General features: G+C 53.2%; 1 protein-coding gene across 2 annotated transcripts; it reads right to left on the bottom strand.

Annotated features, from left to right (window-relative positions):
- Positions 1 to 413: 413 nt before the first annotated feature.
- Positions 414 to 18,276, bottom strand: ALKBH5 (alkB homolog 5, RNA demethylase). 2 transcript variants are annotated; one of them, XM_086854804.1, is made up of 5 exons: positions 18,121 to 18,276; positions 16,774 to 17,596; positions 10,440 to 10,520; positions 6,073 to 6,228; positions 414 to 4,466 (listed from the first exon to the last, which is right to left on the bottom strand). In XM_086854804.1, exons 2-5 carry the CDS (start codon positions 17,496 to 17,498, stop codon positions 4,283 to 4,285), a joined length of 1,146 nt encoding a protein of 381 aa, XP_086710930.1. In that variant the 5' UTR covers positions 17,499 to 17,596; positions 18,121 to 18,276; the 3' UTR covers positions 414 to 4,282. The 2 variants fall into 2 exon arrangements, with proteins under 2 accessions (XP_086710930.1, XP_086710929.1); XM_086854803.1 differs by lacking the exon at positions 18,121 to 18,276 and adding an exon at positions 17,757 to 18,052.
- Between the last annotated feature and the right edge of the window lie 117 nt (positions 18,277 to 18,393).

Here is an 18,393-nt window from a genome sequence, read left to right as displayed (position 1 = left end):
AGGGAGTAGAGATGGAGAGGAGGGTGAGGATAGGAGAGAGAAGGGAGAACAGGAAAGAAGAGAGGAGGAAGAAGCGAGGCCACACAAGACCAGCAAACCCCATCCATCCCCTCTCTAGCACCTCACACCCATCCCGCCATCTCCCTCTTGCAGGAGAGAGGCACAAGGAGGGTGCTCAGCACGAAGCTGAAGCACAGGGTGCAGGCAGGAAGATGAAGACGAGGAGGAGGAAGGCAGAGATCCCTGTCCCTAATTTCTAGGACAGCACAGCCACCACATTTGGGCACCCTGTCCCCGGGGAGCCGGTGACTCCCTTTATTTAGAACCAGTTCCCTTCTCCCAACCACCTCGTTCCTGCCAGGGGGAATCGAGGCACATCCCAGCCCCCAGAACTACCAAACAGCCAGGCCCGGTGATGCTTTCTGCTTTTATTCAATTAATGCAGCAATCTATACAAGAAAAAAAAAAAAATAATAATGAAACCATGAAATTCCAAACCCTGACAGTGAAGAACCAAATTCTTCCTAAGAATCAACCGGAATTAAAAGATTCCCCCACGTCAGACTGTACATAAAATAATCTCTGCCCCATTTACAGCGTTTCACACAGTACTTCTCGTATCTCAAACTTCAGAACTGTACAACTTTGTTACAAACCACGCTTTTTCCTAGGAAAAGCTTACAGAAAAAAAATATTGCCACTTTCTTTTTTATTTTATTTTTTTTTTTTGTAATTTTTATTTTTATTGGTAACAAAAAAAAAATTAGAATCTTTTAAAAAAACAAAAATTAAAGTCAGCCATAACTTCTAAGTGTGGGCAGGGGAAGGAGCAGAGACATTTCTCAGCTGAATGTTTCTCCTCCTATCAGAGAAAGGGAACACTTTTGGCAGGTGTAAGACTTTGCTGCTGGTGGGGGTCTAGACCCCGGCCCCTCTGAGCCCTCCTCAAAGCCTGGCAGCTGTTTTGATCCATGGGCTTGGATAATTGCACCACTGACCCTTCTCGAGATGCATCAACAGTCACAAACCCCGATTCCTCCTGCTCTTTGCAGAAAAGCAGGGATGAACCCCACCTTCCTCCCCCTTCCTTAGGAAAGCCAGTTCTCCTGGTCTGGGCACACGGATTGTCACACTGGATGTAGCTCCTGTCTGGGGCTGAGCACGGACACGCTGTGGGTGGATGGAGAGGTTGGACCACACACAACCACATCAGACACACGACAAAGCCAAAGGGGTCAGGGCTGTGCATGAGCCCACCCCGAGGGGCAGATGGGAGAAGTTTTGCCTCCAAACTGGAGCTCACCCCACTCCCTGCTCCACACCAGCCCCATGCCACCGGCCTGACCTGAGGCCTGTGTGCAGCCCAACAGAGAAAATCGGGAATTCTGAGCCACAGTTTCAACCAGACAGGTTACAAGAAGGATCCAGACCTCTGGATCTGTGTGAAAAATGTCTTCTAGTTTCGAATCCAGGTTTCACTCTGATGTTGTTCAGTGCAAAAGAGTTAAAAAAACCATGTTATCTACACATATACATCCATGTCTATAGAAAATGCCTGTACAAGTGGGAAGATGACCCTGTCTGCACGCTGGGGATTCCTCTCCTGAGGGATGCTGTGGGTTCTGCCTGCTTGCATCCTGCTCCTTCTCTTTCCAAGGTGTCAAGCCCCAACCAGTCAGGTTAAAAACCAAGAGCAGATTGTGGCTGGAGAGGAGCTCCTCCTGTCCCCCCAGCCACAGCTGCCAGCTCTGACCCACTGCAGGGATGGGAAGAGGGAAGGAGGGGAAAGCTCCCGAGCAGGACATGCAGGAATACCAAAACAAGCTGGGAAAGGAAACTTGCATACATACAGACTGCACAAGGACCAGGATGAGGTGATGGCTGGGACCATCTCAGAGCTAAGACCACCTCAGGATGCCCAGAGACACAGCCAGCACCTCACCCCATGGAAGTCCTGCTCTGGGAAGCTGTGGAAAGGCTGGTTGCTCCAGCTTCATTCTGAGTTGACAGCAGGGTATTCATATTGGAGAGGGAGGGATAAAATTGTGAGCCAGGAGAGCTGAGACCTCTGGCAGTGACCTCTGTCACCATCTGCACCCACAGCAGAGCCCGGCACCACAATGGGTAGGGGGCATGGCCAGGATGGATCCAGAAAGACAAAGCCATCAGGAGGAGAAGAGATCTCTGCTCCCTGCATGCGGTTTTGCTATCACAGGAACGCCAAGCTTTCCGAAACAGGGGTTTGTAGCCAAGAGCTGCCCTGGATTCACAGCAGAAAGCTGAGAGGGTGAGGAACAGCGCTTCAAATGCTACATGTGGTCTGAAAACAGCATTTGCAAGGTTTCACAAGCAGCAGAAGCACAAACTTTTGGATGTCTGGACTGACAAGACGTGTTCCTTGAGAGGCTGTGCCTTAGCACGGAGCCAGTGGGGGCTCTCACCAGGGAAACCATTGGATAATCAGAGACAGACACTGGAGACCTCACCAACACCCGCACAGCCAGCACTGAAGGTGATGGCAACATCCTCTGAGCTTGTGTGACAAAATCCAGCCTGAACAGAACCCCAACACTAGGTGAAAATCAGCAGGGAAGGGACAGTGGGACCCAGGTGTCAGCAAATGTCCTTGATCAGCACTGCAGGGAACAACGCCTGGGTGGTTGTTTTAGACCAGGAGCCCCTCAAGACAGCAGCAAACAGGTTTCAAAATATATTACATCTTTTTATTGCCAAGCGTGCAGACCATGAAGTGTGTGGGGGACACGACACTAAGAAAAACTACAATTGGAGGGAGGGCAAAGCAGTAAAAATTTAAAAATAAGACTACTCCTTACAACTGCCAACACTTGGGTTCAAAGAATCAACTGGAGGAAGTTTTCCTTAAAAGTACAGCTCTAAATATGGCATCGGGCCCCAAACTTTGCAAACACCAAGGCTTTGGTCTGGGTTAACACAAACCAGGTGGGAGAAGAAGATGATGATGGCAGATGCTTTAACACAACTCCACAGGGCTGAACACCTGATTCTTCTCAGCATTTCCTGTAGCAACCAAGAAGCTCCCTACCCCAGGATCACAGGCAAGAATAAGTCAGGAGAAAGCAGGCAACTTCAGTGCTGGATGCACTGAACTGGGGCCAAACTCGACCCCTGCAGTGTCCCTGCTCCCAGAGCCAGCCTCGGAGGGGACAGAGCTGCTCGGCTCCCCCAAGGCCTCAGCAGCTCCTGTTCCTGCTCTGTGGGAGTGCAGCCAGTCCCTCGGGATGGGATTGCTGGGAATGCTGCATTGACTCTCTCTCCACCTGGAAGGGGCAGTGGAGAAAGGCTCTTCTCGGGGGTCCCAAGGCACAAGCCCTCACAAGCACAGCGTCTCCTACTCCTCTTGGCTATCCCCAGCTCTGGGAAGCAGCATGTGCTCAGTGTGATCCCTCACCTGGCAGCCCTGAGATTCCAATATGGATCTCGAGACAATGCTGGGCCTCGTTTCCTTCCTCCTCAACCACAGCACGCCCCCAGTCAGACCAGCACTGAGAAACCAGAGCTCTAGTACATTCTTCTCGGAGAGGGCAGCGCAGGGACACAGGGCTGCGAGCCCATGCTGGCTTGGGAAAAGGGTCTGGAAAGGAAACCTTCGGCATTTAAAACACTAAAGTGCAACAAAAATGTCCTAAACCCTTTGAAATTGATCGCAGCAAGAGGGGTCTGCAAAGCTTCAAACTTCCAGTTACTGCAGGGCACCCTTAAAACAGACCCAAAAACCACCAGGTAAGAAGAGACCAAGGAGCCCTTTGGTGAAACAAGGAATATGAGCCCACCATGGAATTATAGCTCCTGGGGTCAAACATCATATTTAGAACATTTGGAAAGGAAAAGTGTTAAAGCAAAAAAAAACCAACCAAAAACAAAAAAGAAAAAAAAAAAAAACCAACAAAAAAAAAACCAGAACAAAAATACAATTCTTGAATCTTGCGCAATGAAACAGTTAAACTTTTTGGTGTTTTCAAAAGAAATCCCAACAGACAACCTGGCATAACTTTATCTGCTTCCTAAGGGAGAGATGCCCGCCTGACCCATGACTCAGGACACCATGTGCACTGGACATGTTCCATCCTCACGTATGTCTCAGCATTCCTCCATTCATAAAAGCAAATCCTTCCTGTTTACTCTTCAGCCTGAAAGGAAAAACCAAAACTGAAGCTAGATGGAAGATAGCCAGAGGGAGGAGAAAGTTTTCACAGACTGGAGGCCAATCTCATCAGCTCCACGAGCCTGGGAAGTGCAATCCTCAGTGTCGCCTCATTTTAACTTTCCTGGCGGGGCTGCCGTCCTCCTCGTCCTCGTCACAGTCCTCCGTGTACTCGTAAGACCTTCGCCAATAGTTCTCAGAGCTGAAGTTGCTCCGTCTCCTATGTTTTGGTAAGAGGACAGAGCGCCTGTTCTCCTCCTTATCCATTTCTAGAATCCGTGGCCTGTGGAGAGGGAGAAAACAGGAGTGAGAGAGAGCACACCGTGACGGGATCCAGGCGCTCTCCTGGACGCTGTCTGCACCTTACTCGCCGTGATAGCTCCACCTGTTTTCCCAGCACTGGCTACTGGGCAGAGCAGGAACACATCACCAAGCTGCACCTCCCAAGGGGAGCTGAGAACTTGGCTATGATGGGCCAGTTCTCACCCTTCCCAAGGCAAGTTTTGGCCTTTATCTTCACCAGGAACACTTCCAGTCACCTCTTTTTTTTTTTCTTGTAGCTGGTGGCCCAAAGAAAAATCCCCTGGGCAGAAGGGTCTGTCTCTACTGCAGAATTTAGAGCACAGAGCTGAGCTCCTTATGGTGCAGGATCAAATCTCAGCTCCAAAATCCTTTGTCCTCTCAAACATTAGCACGGTGCAATTGTTATTTCTGCAGAGCTGCCTCTGATTATTTTCTAGCAGGACTGGGTTGGTGGGCTGCACACACCATTTACTTTACCCGAGTGGTTCCTGAGAGATCCCACTATGATATCCATGAGAATTACCTGTTATACCGGAGTCTCTGAGGCCAGAGAAAGAGAAAAACATGTTTTTCACACCCATCTGCTGCAGAGGCCTATGCAAGCCATCCCCCACAGCCTGATAAGGTCACATCAGGCTGAAGAACAGCTCTGACGGATGTGCACATTTGTCCCGCATGATCGCTCCTCTAATTGGACACCGGCCCTCTGCGAGCTCCCAGGGAAGCTGCATCTGCAGCCCAGCTTCAGATCTTCATCCATCTTCCCAGCCTGCATCCAGGTGAATGAACACTGCTCACAAACAAACCATCCCCGCCCTCCTCCCTCCAGGACAGGTTCAAACAGGGCTGGGACCGCACGGCAGCCAAGCCCTGCGACCAAGTCAACTTTTGGGTTGTGCCCATTGTGCAGAGAATGCCATCTACATCCTCAGGAAGTTTTGGGATTGGAATATGCAGGAGAGCTGGCACACTGGCTGTCCCTCACAGCCATGAGAGTGCTCACACCAAGGTGTTTAAGGGAAGCCTTGCTGCAGAGCTCAAGCTTGTCTGAAACCTCAGCAAGCAGCTTCCCTGAAGGTCACGCTTAAACATCCACAGAGTCTGGTTTCTCACACAAAAACACAAACACAGAGCTCTGGAATCAAAACAGACCTGAGAAACTACCCAAATCCTTAACCTTTCCCAGCCAGCAAACCCTCACATTCCCCCCCCCAGGACTGCTTTCATAATATAGTTTAACGCAGCTGCACAGGTTGCTTGGCAATAGAGGTCAAAAATGATTAGCTGCAGGGAAACTATTGTTCTGAACGACTGCATTATCAAAAGCCAGCCAAATCTATTGCTTCTTCATTATGCCACTCACAGGATAAACAATGTAAGCTGCTTACAGCCAGAGCTCAGCCTCCACAAGTCTGGGAGGAGCACATAAAGAGCTCATTCTGATAAAACAGATCCGGGCATTGCAGAAAGCACCTGGCAGGTGCAAAACAGAATGGTTTTAAATATGTTCTGAGGCCAGGAACCTCAGCTATGCAGTGATCCAGAGACACCATCCCAAACACTGCTCTTAGGAGAGATGATCCTACCTGTGGGCAGCATCAGGATCTGCTTTGCGATGGGACCGCTTTGGTTTCAGGATCTGGTCCCGGTTGTTTCCCGACAGGCGGTCAGAGTTATAACCTGGTGGCAACACAGAGCTACTCAGGGATTTTGTTTCCAATCGAGGCGCATCTAGTCTTGTTCTGCAAATATTTAAAGAGAAAGAGAATTTGCAAGGGGTTTCTACAGAATCACCAGTGTTGAAGCAGAATTCCCCACCCCAAGCACACAGCTTGGGAGGAAGGGCAGGAATACCACCCTCCACAGCACAACAAACTGCAGCTTTGTGGTACTAAAAGCTTCACAGAATCACAGAATGGTTTGAGTTGGAAGGGACCATAAACATCATCTCATTTCCAAACCCCTGCCACAGGCAGGAACACCTTCCCCTAGACCAGACTGCTCCAAGCCCTGTCCATCCTGGCCTTGGACACTTTCAAGGATGGGGCAGCCACAGCTTCTCTGGGCAACCTGTGCCAGGGCCTCAGCACCTTGACAGGAAAGGATTTTTTTCCTTATACCTAATTTAAACACACTCTCTGTCAGTTTGAAGCCATTCCCCTTTATCCTGCCTTGGCTTGGGGACACACAGGCATGAGATGAATGCAAGAAGTGCTGCAACCCCAGCTCTGGGACAAGAAGCTGAGCTGCTGGAGCAGCTGTGAAATCCCATGAAATCACCTGGCAGTAACTCACAGCTCCAGTTAAGCCACCTGGGTGGGAGATGCCCTACAAAAGTATCATCACCTGCAACAGTAATAACTGCTTCCACCTGGAAACTCCCTCCTGCCCACAGATCTCCCGGGGTCAGGTGTTCCTCAGCCTGACTAAGAGGTGCAAAGAGTTGAAGTACAAGTCAGGAGAAGGTGTAGCAAACAGAAGCTGCACCACATCCCTTCCAGCAGCTCTGCTGAAGAGCAAGCACAGCTTATCCCAAAGGAGAACTGTCACAGGATTGTAGCCATACACAGCTGGAGGAGGGGGAGAACCACTACTTGTTCTCCAGTGCTGAACTTCAGTTCCTGAGGGAGGTTTCCCAGGAGAATCCCAATCTAAACTTCCATTAGGAAGCACATCCAGCTGCCAAGCCTCTCTCTGCCATCAGGGAGAGCCTCTTCAGCTAATCAGGGCGATGCCAGTCTGGCACAGGCAGAGCTGGGCATGGCAGCCTGAGTTTGCCCAGCATGCCAGAAACAAGGAACACTTCCGAAGGCAGCTGCCAGGATGGAGTTTGTGCTAGTCCACGCTGTCATCCTGAGTTGTTCTCAGCTCCAGGGCTGGACCCAGTCCAGCCTGAACACCAAAGGCCTTGCAGATCCTGCCTGTGAAAAGTCAGGTGGTTTAAACAACTCTCAAATACAACAGTAACTGCAGGGCTGCAATTCAAACAAACCAACCCTCAATACACTGCAAGGGCAAGGGAACAGCAGCCATGCTCCCTCTGGCCAGGTACAAGGAGAGGTGACACAAAAATAGAGAACAATGTACCTACCTGACTTAAATAGAGAAACTCTATTTATGAGAGTGAAAGCAGAATGGCAACAAAAGCCTCTAAAATTGCTTTCAATGGGTTCAATAGGTCTCATTTCTATGCCCACCTCCCACGTTACCTCTCCCAGCATCTCATAAACTGAGAGCACCGCTCCTCCCCTCCTCAGGCTCAAAGCAGTTCCAAACCCCGCTGGCTCCCGGCAGCCCTGTGATCCAACACACAGCAAACACTGAGTACTGAAGTGTTTATGACCTGCTTGGTAAGCACACTGCTCTGGAGAACCCTGCAAAACCCTGCTGCTCCTCCAGCTCCCACAGCTTTGTTCTCCCGCTGCCGTCAGCGAAAACACGCTCGGAGCAGAGGCAGGAGCAGAGCCAGACTGAAATGTCTGGGACCCAGCAGGCTCTGGCAGAATTCAGAGCCCAATATCCCAGCTCCAACTGGGATGATCCAACCGATCTGCTCAGGAAAGCTCAGGGCTGATCCTCACCAGGAAAAAGAGGAAGAGGAGTTTCACGAGGCTGTTGGCTGCTCCCGAGCCTCTGGTGCTCGCAGGCCACCAGAGGAAGTAGCTGTTTTCCTGGTTGCATAACACCCTGTTCCAGGGAAAGTCGCATGATCCCGGGGATTGGGAATGGCGTTTGTGCAGCCATCCACGGTCCTGGCGCAGGCAAAGGGCACGGTGGCCCACGAGGTGGCCACCCTGGCCAGGGATAAGCAGCAATTAATAAGCTCTACTTGGCAGCAATCACAGCACAGCCTTTGGCAAACATTGCCATGGATTCACCAGGGCTACGCAGAAATAATTACCAGGGGGTTTATGCTTTGCTCAAGGGAAAAATCCTGGTGTGGTTTCATCTGGCCTGTCTGTAGGGTCAGCCCCTCACTGTCTGATGGGCAGAGACATTTCTGCTCTGACATGAAGCAAATCAGGCCCCAAAAATCAGGGTGGATGAGCAAACAAAGCCAGCAAAGCTACAGGCTCTGTCCCCTCAGCAGGAATGCACCAGGTCAGCTGGTACAACCAGGGACACCTCACTGCTCCTCCCAGGACTTAAAGGGGCTTATAAAAAACACTGACAACAACTTTTTTATGGGGGGAGATGGTCATAAGACAAGAGGGAAGAGTTTTAGACTAAAAGAGGGAAGATTTAGATTATATATTAGAAAGAAATCCTTTACTCAGAGAGCAGTGAGGCACTGGCACAGGTTGCCCAGAGAAGCACAGGTTGGACAGGGCCCCGAGCAACCTGGTCTAGTGGAAGGTGTCCTTGCCCATGGCAAGGGTTGGAACAAGGTGAGGTTTAAGGTCCCTTCTTGCCCAGATGCACTTTGAGGGCAGCCAGGCTTGACTGAAACAATCCAATACCCTCGGCTTAGCAAGGCTGGAGAAAGCAAGAGGCAGAGCCAGTTTAAACAGGTGTGTTCAATATCTGCACCAGTTTGGGCACCTTTAGCTCATTTATCTGAGTCTGTCTGTTCCAGGGAACTGCTCCACAACCTAGGACAGGCAGCTTCTCTTTCCCAAACTTCAACCAAAGCAGCTACAACACTTGGAGATGCCTCCTTGTCAGCACTTGTGCTGCTTTTCCCTGGCTGTTTCAACACCATGAACATGACAGATATAAGTTCTTATCACAGCCTCTCACTCCAAACCTCACGTGGCTATACCCAGCTGTGGGGTGGTTTGGCTACAGCCTGCCTTTCATCCCACTCTATCTCCTGCCACATCTCATCCTGCCTCCCTGGGTCTGGGCTGATTCTGCCTGCCTAATGCCTCAGGGCTGCTGTTTTTCCTGCCTTCATTCCATGGGTTTCTCTAACCAGATGTCCAACTCCACTCCGCTGGCTTTGTGCCATGTCCTCATAATGTTGCCAGACTTGTTTTGAAACCAACTAAGCCATCTAAAAGCTCATCCAGTCTGAATCCAGACCGCTTGCCTGCGAGCCTTATGTCAGCCTGGGCCACAACCATAGCCCTGCCACCAATGCCCACGTTTTTGGCTGGGTTTACAGGACTCAAAGTTGTGTATTTTCATTTACAAAGACGCTTCTTGACAGCAGAATTGCTGCTAACACCTTCCAAGGCACAGTCTGCAGGGGTCAATGTGTGGCAGTCACAGTTTTTGGTCTCCTAGTAGAAGGAAATGAGGAGAGAGGGCATTTCTAGGCAGAAAATAAGGTTTTACTGAGGGACTTTGGGGAGGGGTTAGTTTACTTTTTCTCCATTTTCTTAAGAGCTTCAGGAACAAACATTGATTGATGAAATGCCATCAAGAGTGCACTTCTAGAACAGGAAGCCCCTTTCTAAATCAGCTTATGGAGCCTGGCTCCCCAACAGAGACTCAAAGGACAAGCTCTGTAATGAGCACTGAACTTTCTACATGTTTCCCTCCAAAGCTTGTCTTCCTCTCTCCCCAGGAAACAAAACCCATATACCAAATAAACTTTCTCTCCTTCATAGGACATTCTTCATCTCAAGCATCAGCTTCAAAAGACTGTCCAGGTAACTCTCCCATGACCAGACACCTGAACACACAGCCTAAAACCAGAGTTTGATATCCCAGGTGTTTGGAGCTGGGCAGCCAAGGAAAGCCAGTTTGGGCCCCAGCATGGCTTGCAACCCCAGATATTACAATGAAGTGCTGCTGCACAAAGCCAAGAAGGGATTAACCCTGCAGGAACAGGTTCCAGCCACTTCCACCGCCAGGTACGGCACGACACGAGCCAGCGTCAGAGTGACACCTAATCAAGGTGTGAGATCAAGCCAGCAAATTAACAAGGAAGGCAGTTTTCAAGTGTTTAAGCATCATGACACCACATCCATGTTTATTTTGCTGTCTGGAGGGCTTCAACACTTACTTTCGGAGGATGATGACAGCTCTCCTCTCCTTAATGTCCTGTGGTCGAATGCAGTGTGTGATTTCGTCGGCCGCGTACCCACTGACAACAGAAACAAAAAGCCACTGTCAGGGAGATGCCAGGCAGAAGCAGAAAGTGGTTTCCAGCCTCAACAGCTCAGTTTGGCCAGTACTTCCTAACTTCCACCAGGAATTCCTCCCCCAGGCACACAGGAGCTAGACTTACAGGAAGGAACAAACATCGGGAAAGAATGAGGACAGTCAGGGGGTTTTGGGGGGTTTATGACTCAATTTTTCAGCATACCCCAGAGGAAACTGACACCTGCTCCAGCACTGTGAAATAAAACGTGTAGAAATGTAGAACTGTAGATTCAGACCATTAATGTATGAAGAAAATAGAAAGCAACAGGGGAAAGAAAATGAGCACATTCCTCCAAAGCATCATTTCAAACATGCCTGTGAGAAAAAACACCTCTCATAGCTCAGATGTGCAGCACACCCAGACCTAAACATTTAACAGATCAAGGAGGTTTCTTAGCCACAAAGGGGTGCAGCTGTGCTAAGAGCTGAGCCTCTCACCCCCTTTCCCTGAGCACAGACACCTCATCACCCTCCCCATCACATGGCCATCCTCAGCCACCACAAGATCATCACCAGCCCATAGCCAGTACTGATGGGGTAACCTACAAACTGAGACCTGCAAACCAAGATGCACTCCTCTAAAACCTCCCTGTAACAGGGTGAAACAACTCCCTGAGCCGAGGAAAAGCCCAGGCTCAAGCAGTAGCTGTTGTCAGCAGGAGTGTTTCACCATATGACATGACTCCAGATACTCCACATTTTCAGCAGGCTGGAGAAAATCCACAGCCAAGGGCAGCCAAGGCTTCCCAACAACACACTGGAGCATTTCCTCATGGCTGCTTCTGTTTTCAGCTGGACTCCTGCAGCCAGCACAGCAGGTGAAATCACGGTGGGTCCGTGGAGAGCGGCCACCACACCTGCCCTGACACACAAACCTTGCTGGGAGCACACCCAGGCACTCCAAGGGTGAGAGCCAGCAGATCCCAGCGGTGGGGCCTGCCCTCTACCTGCCGTTTGGAGAGTGTCAGCTCACTGACAGCCTTCTGCAGACCAGGATGGGGAAAAGAGAAGCTGAACAACTTCAGAGCTTCCTGAAACACCCAACGAGGGCAGGAACACCTTGGAAGGCACTTGGGCGAAGGCTGCTCAAGCCTGCACACCCAGCCTGAAGCAGAAATCACCAGGCCCAGTGTCCCCACAAGGCTTTTCCGTGTCACTGCTGGCACGCCAGGGTCAGGGGCTGGCAGGTTATTCAGGACACCCTGAGCAGAGAACAGAGCTCACACGCAATTCTTCCCTGGGGACAGGACCGGGTTTCCTTGATGTGGTTAGATAACCCACCCACTCACCCAGAAACACCTCCTCACACACAGATTTACTGCTCTGTGAGGACAGCTGAAAGTCTAAGACCTGACCAGTTAAAGCAGGGGTGGTGTCCATCCCCACCGTGCTCCAGGTGTTGCAGAACACGGCAGCGTTATGCCAAGGGGCCTGTGATGATGCTCTATTATGTTCCTGGAATCTCTGCGTCAAGCTCCAGTGAATTCATGAATATCACCCACGTTAAAATTCAACTCAGCATCCTCAGCAGCACCCTCAACACCAGGGAAAGGTCTGCTCCCAGACCTGAAATCTCCATCATGCTATCAGCCTGGACACTCTTTGCACTCCTTCCCCAGGCAAGAGCACCTTTCCAGATCATTTCCAGAGTGGCACCAGCAAGTTTGTGCTCCCAGATGCACACAGCATCGCACAGCAGCCTCACCACTCTGGTCTGAGGCCCTGAAGGGGGACACACCAGTCTGCCCCAGTGCCAAACTGGTGTGGGTAAACTCTGTTTGCACTGTATCACAGACAGTGATGGTGTGCCTCTGCACAGGCAGAGAAATGGAAGAAAAGGATTATTTGGTTGTGTCATACTTGTGCTGCCTTGTGCCAGCATGAACTTCTCACTCACTACCCAGCCTTGCACATGTCCTGAGGGTGGGTGAAGGGGCAGACCCCCAAGAAAAACACCCATAATGAGACCAAGGATCTACACATAGATCAAACAAACCCAAAGTAACCTGGAAAGGAAAATCATGAATTCCTGGCCATGAGAACACCTGAGTGTGGCATCTCCATCCCGGAGTGTTTTCCAGAAGAACACGGGGAAGTGCCGACATTTTCCATACACTACCCCAAAAACCAAGCCCCAAGCCCAACCTAACCTGTCAAACCTTACACCCCCAACTCTTCCCTGAGTCTCTTGTTCCATCCAGAAGAGCTGCTGCTGAGCCAGAATTGATTCACAGAGAGATAAAAGTGGATATTTTTGTGGAAACGTCACCAGAAAAGGAAGCCTTGAAGTTCTAGAGACTCTAACAAGAAAAGCTTGAACAAATCTCTGCCTCATCACCACTGGCACACATGGAACTTCCTCTGCACCAACAGCCTGTTCTGAGAGATCAGGCTATTTTGGAGCAGACAGCTGCAGAGAGATTCCTCCAGCTGGGAAGGAAGGAGGTTCATCCTCCAGCGACTCCAACCTGCTCTGATTATGCCTCCATCAGGCACGCCTCGAGACAACAGGAGGGACACACATCACAGCGTTCCCCTGCCATCACAAACAGCCAGGAGACGACCTGGAGCACTCTGCAGCTGCGGGAGGGAAGCCCGTATGGCACGAGCTCCCGAAACTTGGGAAGTGTTACCTGTGCCTTTCCTTCCTCCTGCAGCTGCACTCTTTCCAACACTCAGACAACATACCTAGCAGTTTCAGTGCTGAGATTTGCTTCCTGTGACAGCAGCTACAGGGCAGGGATCCACCTGGAACCCCCCATCCCAGCTGGCTCCACAGACCCCCTGCTCCCTCCCTTTTTCCCAGCCCAAGCATTCTCAAGGCACATGTTCCCCCGAGGAAAAGGCAAATTCCTCCATCTCCCCACCACTGCTTCTATTGATTGAAGCTCACCAAATCACTGTTAAAATAAGAAAAATATTTTAACCCCTCCCTAAGGAGCTGATGGGTCACAGGACTGGGATCCAGCAGCACACACCGAGCTGATGCTTCCTCCTGGCCCTGGCTGCCACTGAGACAAACCTGCAGGAGGCACCTGCTTCCCAGGGCTGTGGGAGAAGAGGGGACTGGAGGAGGTCATCTTCTACATCTCGAAACTTACAAGAGCAAATCTTCCCTGCAGATGTGAAAGGAGAGGAGAAAGGGCCTTGCTGGAAGAGGGAAGGGCTCATTAGAAGGACATGGGGTGCCTCAGCCTTTGCCTTCTGGCAGAGGGGCACAGCCCAGCCACGTGAATCTTGTTCCACCTCACCTGTCATTTGAGGGCTGAACACTTTCTAAGGAGTCTGGAGCACGTTCAGTGTTGGCAAACACCACATCCTGCTTCAGGGCAGGCAAACAAAGTCGAGGGACAGGAACGGGGAAAGCCACTCTGCAAAATCCCTCCAGGGTCAGCAGCTATGAAATTAGGAGCAGGAACAGGACAGGGGCAATCTGGGGCCAGCCTGAGAGTGCTGTGGGGTCAAAGACAGGGATCTGACAGCTTCCTTTAGATCCTCATGACTTCCACACATGCCCTGAACAGACACGGCTTCCCCGGCAAGGCTGCACGCCAGGAGCAGCCACTGACCCAGCAGGATTTGAATCCCAGACATTACAGGCATGCCACCTCTATCTGTGCCTGTTCCCCATCTCCAGGGCAACTGCCTCCAGCAGCTGTTTATCCACAGGAGAAAATGCCAAGTTTGGGGAGCTGACTTAGTCATGACCAAGGGCTGGATTTGGTGACACACCCCTAAGCAAGGTCTGTACCTCTCCTCATTGCTGGGGTTAGATGGGAGACAAGGAGATCTGCTGTGAGGCAAGGAATTGATTCCAGCCAGGATCCTATCAACACAGAACAGTCACTTCGACAGAATCTCCCTCAAGTGAGTGTAAAGTACCTGCCAACTGCTGTACCAAAGTTGAAATAATCCCTGTTTTAAAGTCTACTACTTGCTGGAAGTCAGAACATCTGACCGTGATCAAGCTGCAGTGGGTGAGTTGGAAAGCAGCCCTAGGATTTGGTGGGAAAATATATTTAAGATATCTTTATTTGGTTTGTAGGATTGCTTCAGCCACATTAACAAACTGATTACAGTACTTCAGTGACACTGGCCAACAACCCAAACACCCCTGGGAGACACCTCACTCCAATTCCAGGAGCCCTAAGCCAGCAGCCTCTTCCCAGCAGTTTTGAAGGAAGAGCAAGGATCTGGAATAAGAAAACCTCATTCTTTGGTCCTAGAGCAGAGAAAGCATCTCTCCTTCCTCCTGCCATCCTCCACTGCAGATCCTCCTCCAGAGTTTTTCAAGAGGCTTTGACTGCAAGACTTGAGGCTGACCCTGCATTAGCAGCTCTGCCAGAATGCTTCCAAGCAGGATAAAAACTCTCAATGTCTTTAAAAAAGGCCTCTGGCTGTAAAAGGAAGAACAACTATTTATCCAGGCCTGACAAGGAAAGACAGCAGAGGGGTTTGCATCACCAGCAGGAAAATTAGGGTAGAAAGTTTCCCTCCTGCTATCTCGGAGAAGTCAGGGAGCAGAGCAGCTGCCTCACACCCGGCAGTCTCCATCCCTGGGGACGGAGCTTGCTCTGCAGTAAAAAGATACAGGGCAGGATGGGTCCCCTTGGGTCCCATTTCACAAAATCACCCTGACCTCTGCCCCCTGAGCCCTGTCAAACCACCAGAGAATGAGAAAATGTCCTCAGCGGCGTTCCCGGCTCCCTCTGCAGCCTCCCTCATCCCTGGCTAATCCACACAAGTTACCTAACACCGGGCTACGGCGAGGATTAGTTAATGTTTGTGCAGCTTTTCCGAGATAAAAGCTACGCGAGATCTCAGCATTTATTATTGATGCACCAGTCAAGGAGGCCGTGTGTTTGTGGGGGGAAAAATTCCTTCCCGAACCCTGCGGCGATCAATTTACAAGCCAAAGCAAGGGATTGTGTTACAGCCTGGGAGCCCGGAAAACCGGCCTGGACCTTCACCAGTCCAAAAAAATAACCCCCAGAAGGAGGATACAGTGCTGGCAGCGTCCCGGTGATCCCTGCTCCTGGCAGGGAGCACTCTGACCTTCAGGGACACGAGGGACTGGCAGTCCCTGTGCCAGGATTGGAGCTGCCCTCCCCAGGAGCTGGACAGCAGCGGGATCCCTGTGCTCCAGCCCCTCCTGTCCCCTCACCTGGGAGGCAGCAGGCTGAGGAAGAGGCGGTTCCCGGTGCCAATCCCAGCTTCACCGCCAACCGAGTGACCTTGGGCGGGTCACTCCACCTTCCAGGGCTCTTCCTCGACACACACCATGTCCTTTCCTGTGCCCGTGAGCCGCTGCGCTTCCAAGTGACAATCACGCGGGGCTCTGGGCTCCCTCTGCTCACCGGGCAGGGGAGGGCTCAGCATTCCCAGGTCACACGCCGGGAACAGGAGGCCACTCACACCTCCTCTCCACCGCTAAGGTCAGGTCACAGAAGCACCGGACGAGCTAAGAATAGAGCCAGGAGCCCCGTCCCTACCCAGCTGCTCCGCTCTGACCACTCTTGGGCAAAGGATCCATTTTGTGCCTCAACGTGTTATTTTAACCATTTACGGGAGCTCAGTGGTTAGCAGAGCCACGCTCCCACCAGCATCCGCCTCAAGCCCCGTGGAGAGGGCGCCCACCCAAATCCTCACCCACCAGGTCGGCAGGACCACCCCTATGGATGCTAAATCTGAGCCACAGTGCCTGTACAGACTGCAGGCCGCATGGCTCCTCAGGCTGCCTGAGAAAGCAGCCTGGGAAAAATATGAGAAAGATTTCAAAACAATTCTCAGGGACACTGAACAGCCTTGCAGGTGTTGCTTTGCAGTCTTGTTTTCCCTTGCAGGAGAAGGCCAGGGGGGCGATGAGTGCCCCTGACCAATGATGGTAATGTAGCACTTTGCTAACCAGTAAGAGTTTCCTTTCTGTACCCTTCCACGTATCTGTCTATAAGACAGGCCTGAAGCAATAAACTAGAGAATTCTCGTGTTGAAACTCCCTTGAGAGTTTGTGTCGTTCTTCCTAGCCGTTCCCAATCGGAACGACACCCCCCACATGGCCGCTTCACCCCTTCCACCAGAGCCAAGCCCTGGGCTCCTCCAGGCGAGGCAGACGGAGCCCGGGGTGCGCCCCGTGGTCCCCGTTACACGAGCGGGCCCCGCTCCTGAGCGCAGCCCCGGCAAGGCGGGCGAGTTACCTGAGCACCGTGACGCTGCCCCTCTTGACGGGCAGGAACAGAACGGGCTCCGACACCCGGATGGGTTTGAACTGGAATTTACAGCCGAAGCAGAGCGCCGAGTCGCTGAAGAAGGACACGGAGACGATGGGCCTCTCAAAGATATGGATGGGGTCCACGTGGGAGACAATGCAGCCCCCCGGCTGGTAATCGTTGATGACGGCACTGTTCACAAAGCCCTCGGGGATCACCCGGTGCTCCACCAGCTTCCTGATCACCAGGTCGTGCACCCACTCGGGGATGGCGTCCACCTCCCCCCGCGGGTACAGCCGCTCCTGCCCGGGGCCTCGCCGCTGCAGCTGTGACCCGTAGGTGTAGCCTTCCCCGAAAAAATACTTATTCCGCAGCGGAGCGCGATCCACCGTGTGCTCCTTGTAGAGCCCCTTCTCCGCCCGGGACACCACGTCCTCGATGCGCGCCTCAATCTTGGCGCACTCCTCGGCGCTGAAGAGACGAAGCTGGCGGATGCCGCTTTTGACTTTCCGAGCTTCCTCCTCCTCCTTCTGCTCCTCGTAGTCGCTGGGCTCGGAGCCGGAGTCCTCCTGGTGCCGCCGCTTGCGGTCGTACGGAGGTTCGGGGGGCTCCCTAGGGAGGCCGCCGCCGCCGCCGCCGCCTTTGTGGCCGTCCCGGTAGGGCATCATGGACTTGAGCTTCTCCCGCAGGTCCGTGTAGCCGCTGCCGGCCATGGCGCGTCCGCAGCCCCCGCCTCTATCGATCCCGGCGCTGCAGGCGGCGGCGGGCGGCGGCGGGGGACGCGCAGCTGCTGCTCATGGCACCCGCCGCCCTACCGGGAGAGAGAGCCCCGCGGGACGGGGAGGTGAGGACGGGATCCCGGTACCGCGTCAGACCCTCTCGCACCGCCCCCCCCTTCCACCGGAGACAGGACCTCCCGCCCTCTCCCTTCCCTCCCGGGGCACGGGCGGCCCGGCGGACGCCACACTCACGGCTCGGCCCGGGGCGGGCGCGGACAACGCTGCCGGTGCTCACGCGGCGGCAGGGCCTGGCACATTCCCAGCGGCGGCCCCGGACGCCCTGCCCGTTCCCACCGCCGCGGCTCTGCCCATGGCGGGGGGCAACCGGAGGAGGTGTGGGGGGTCCCGTGCCGTGCCGGGGGACAGCGGCGGGCGGGGGTCTGGCGCGGCCCTTCCCGCTACGTCACCAGGAGCCGGCCCGACATCCCGGATCGCCCGCGGGGCCGCCCCGCGCCCCGCCCCGCCGCGCACGCGCCGCCACCGCCCCCGGCCCCGCCCCTCTCGCGCACGCACGGACAGAGCGCGCGGCCCGGCCCCGCCCCCCACGCGCACCCACCGGCGCCGTTAACCGGGAGCGGCGGCCCCGCCTCGCCCCGCCCCGCGCGGCGCTGATTGGCCGGGGGGCGGCCAAAAGCGCCGCGGGCCCGCGGCTGATTGGGCGGTTGGAGCGCGCGCGCGCGGAGGCGGCGGCAGAGGAGGGAAGCGCGCGGAGGCGGGCGCGCGGCGCCGGCGCCCCTTGGCGGACGAGACGAGCGCGACAGGTGGGCGGGATTGACTGAGAGGGGGCGCACGGGGAAACTGAGGCAGGGGCGGGATAGAGAGGAAACCG

Source organism: Cyanistes caeruleus, chromosome 17, assembly GCF_971803275.1.
Source record: "Cyanistes caeruleus chromosome 17, bCyaCae1.hap1.1, whole genome shotgun sequence".
Lineage (NCBI taxonomy): Eukaryota > Metazoa > Chordata > Aves > Passeriformes > Paridae > Cyanistes > Cyanistes caeruleus.
The sequence above is the reverse complement of the archived record's forward strand: the minus strand, read 5'-3'. Positions and strand labels throughout refer to the sequence as shown.

Bases quoted from the DNA above. Each gene is read 5' to 3' on its own strand.
- ALKBH5 (XM_086854804.1), bottom strand. From the start codon at position 17,498: ATGGCCGGCAGCGGCTACACGGACCTGCGGGAGAAGCTCAAGTCCATG. The intron at 10,521-16,773 runs GTAACTCGCCCG...TTCTGTTGTCAG, and splicing joins GGCAGCGTCACGGTGCTCAG to TGGGTACGCGGCCGACGAAA. The intron at 6,229-10,439 runs GTAAGTGTTGAA...AAATATTTGCAG, and splicing joins GCTGTCATCATCCTCCGAAA to AACAAGACTAGATGCGCCTC.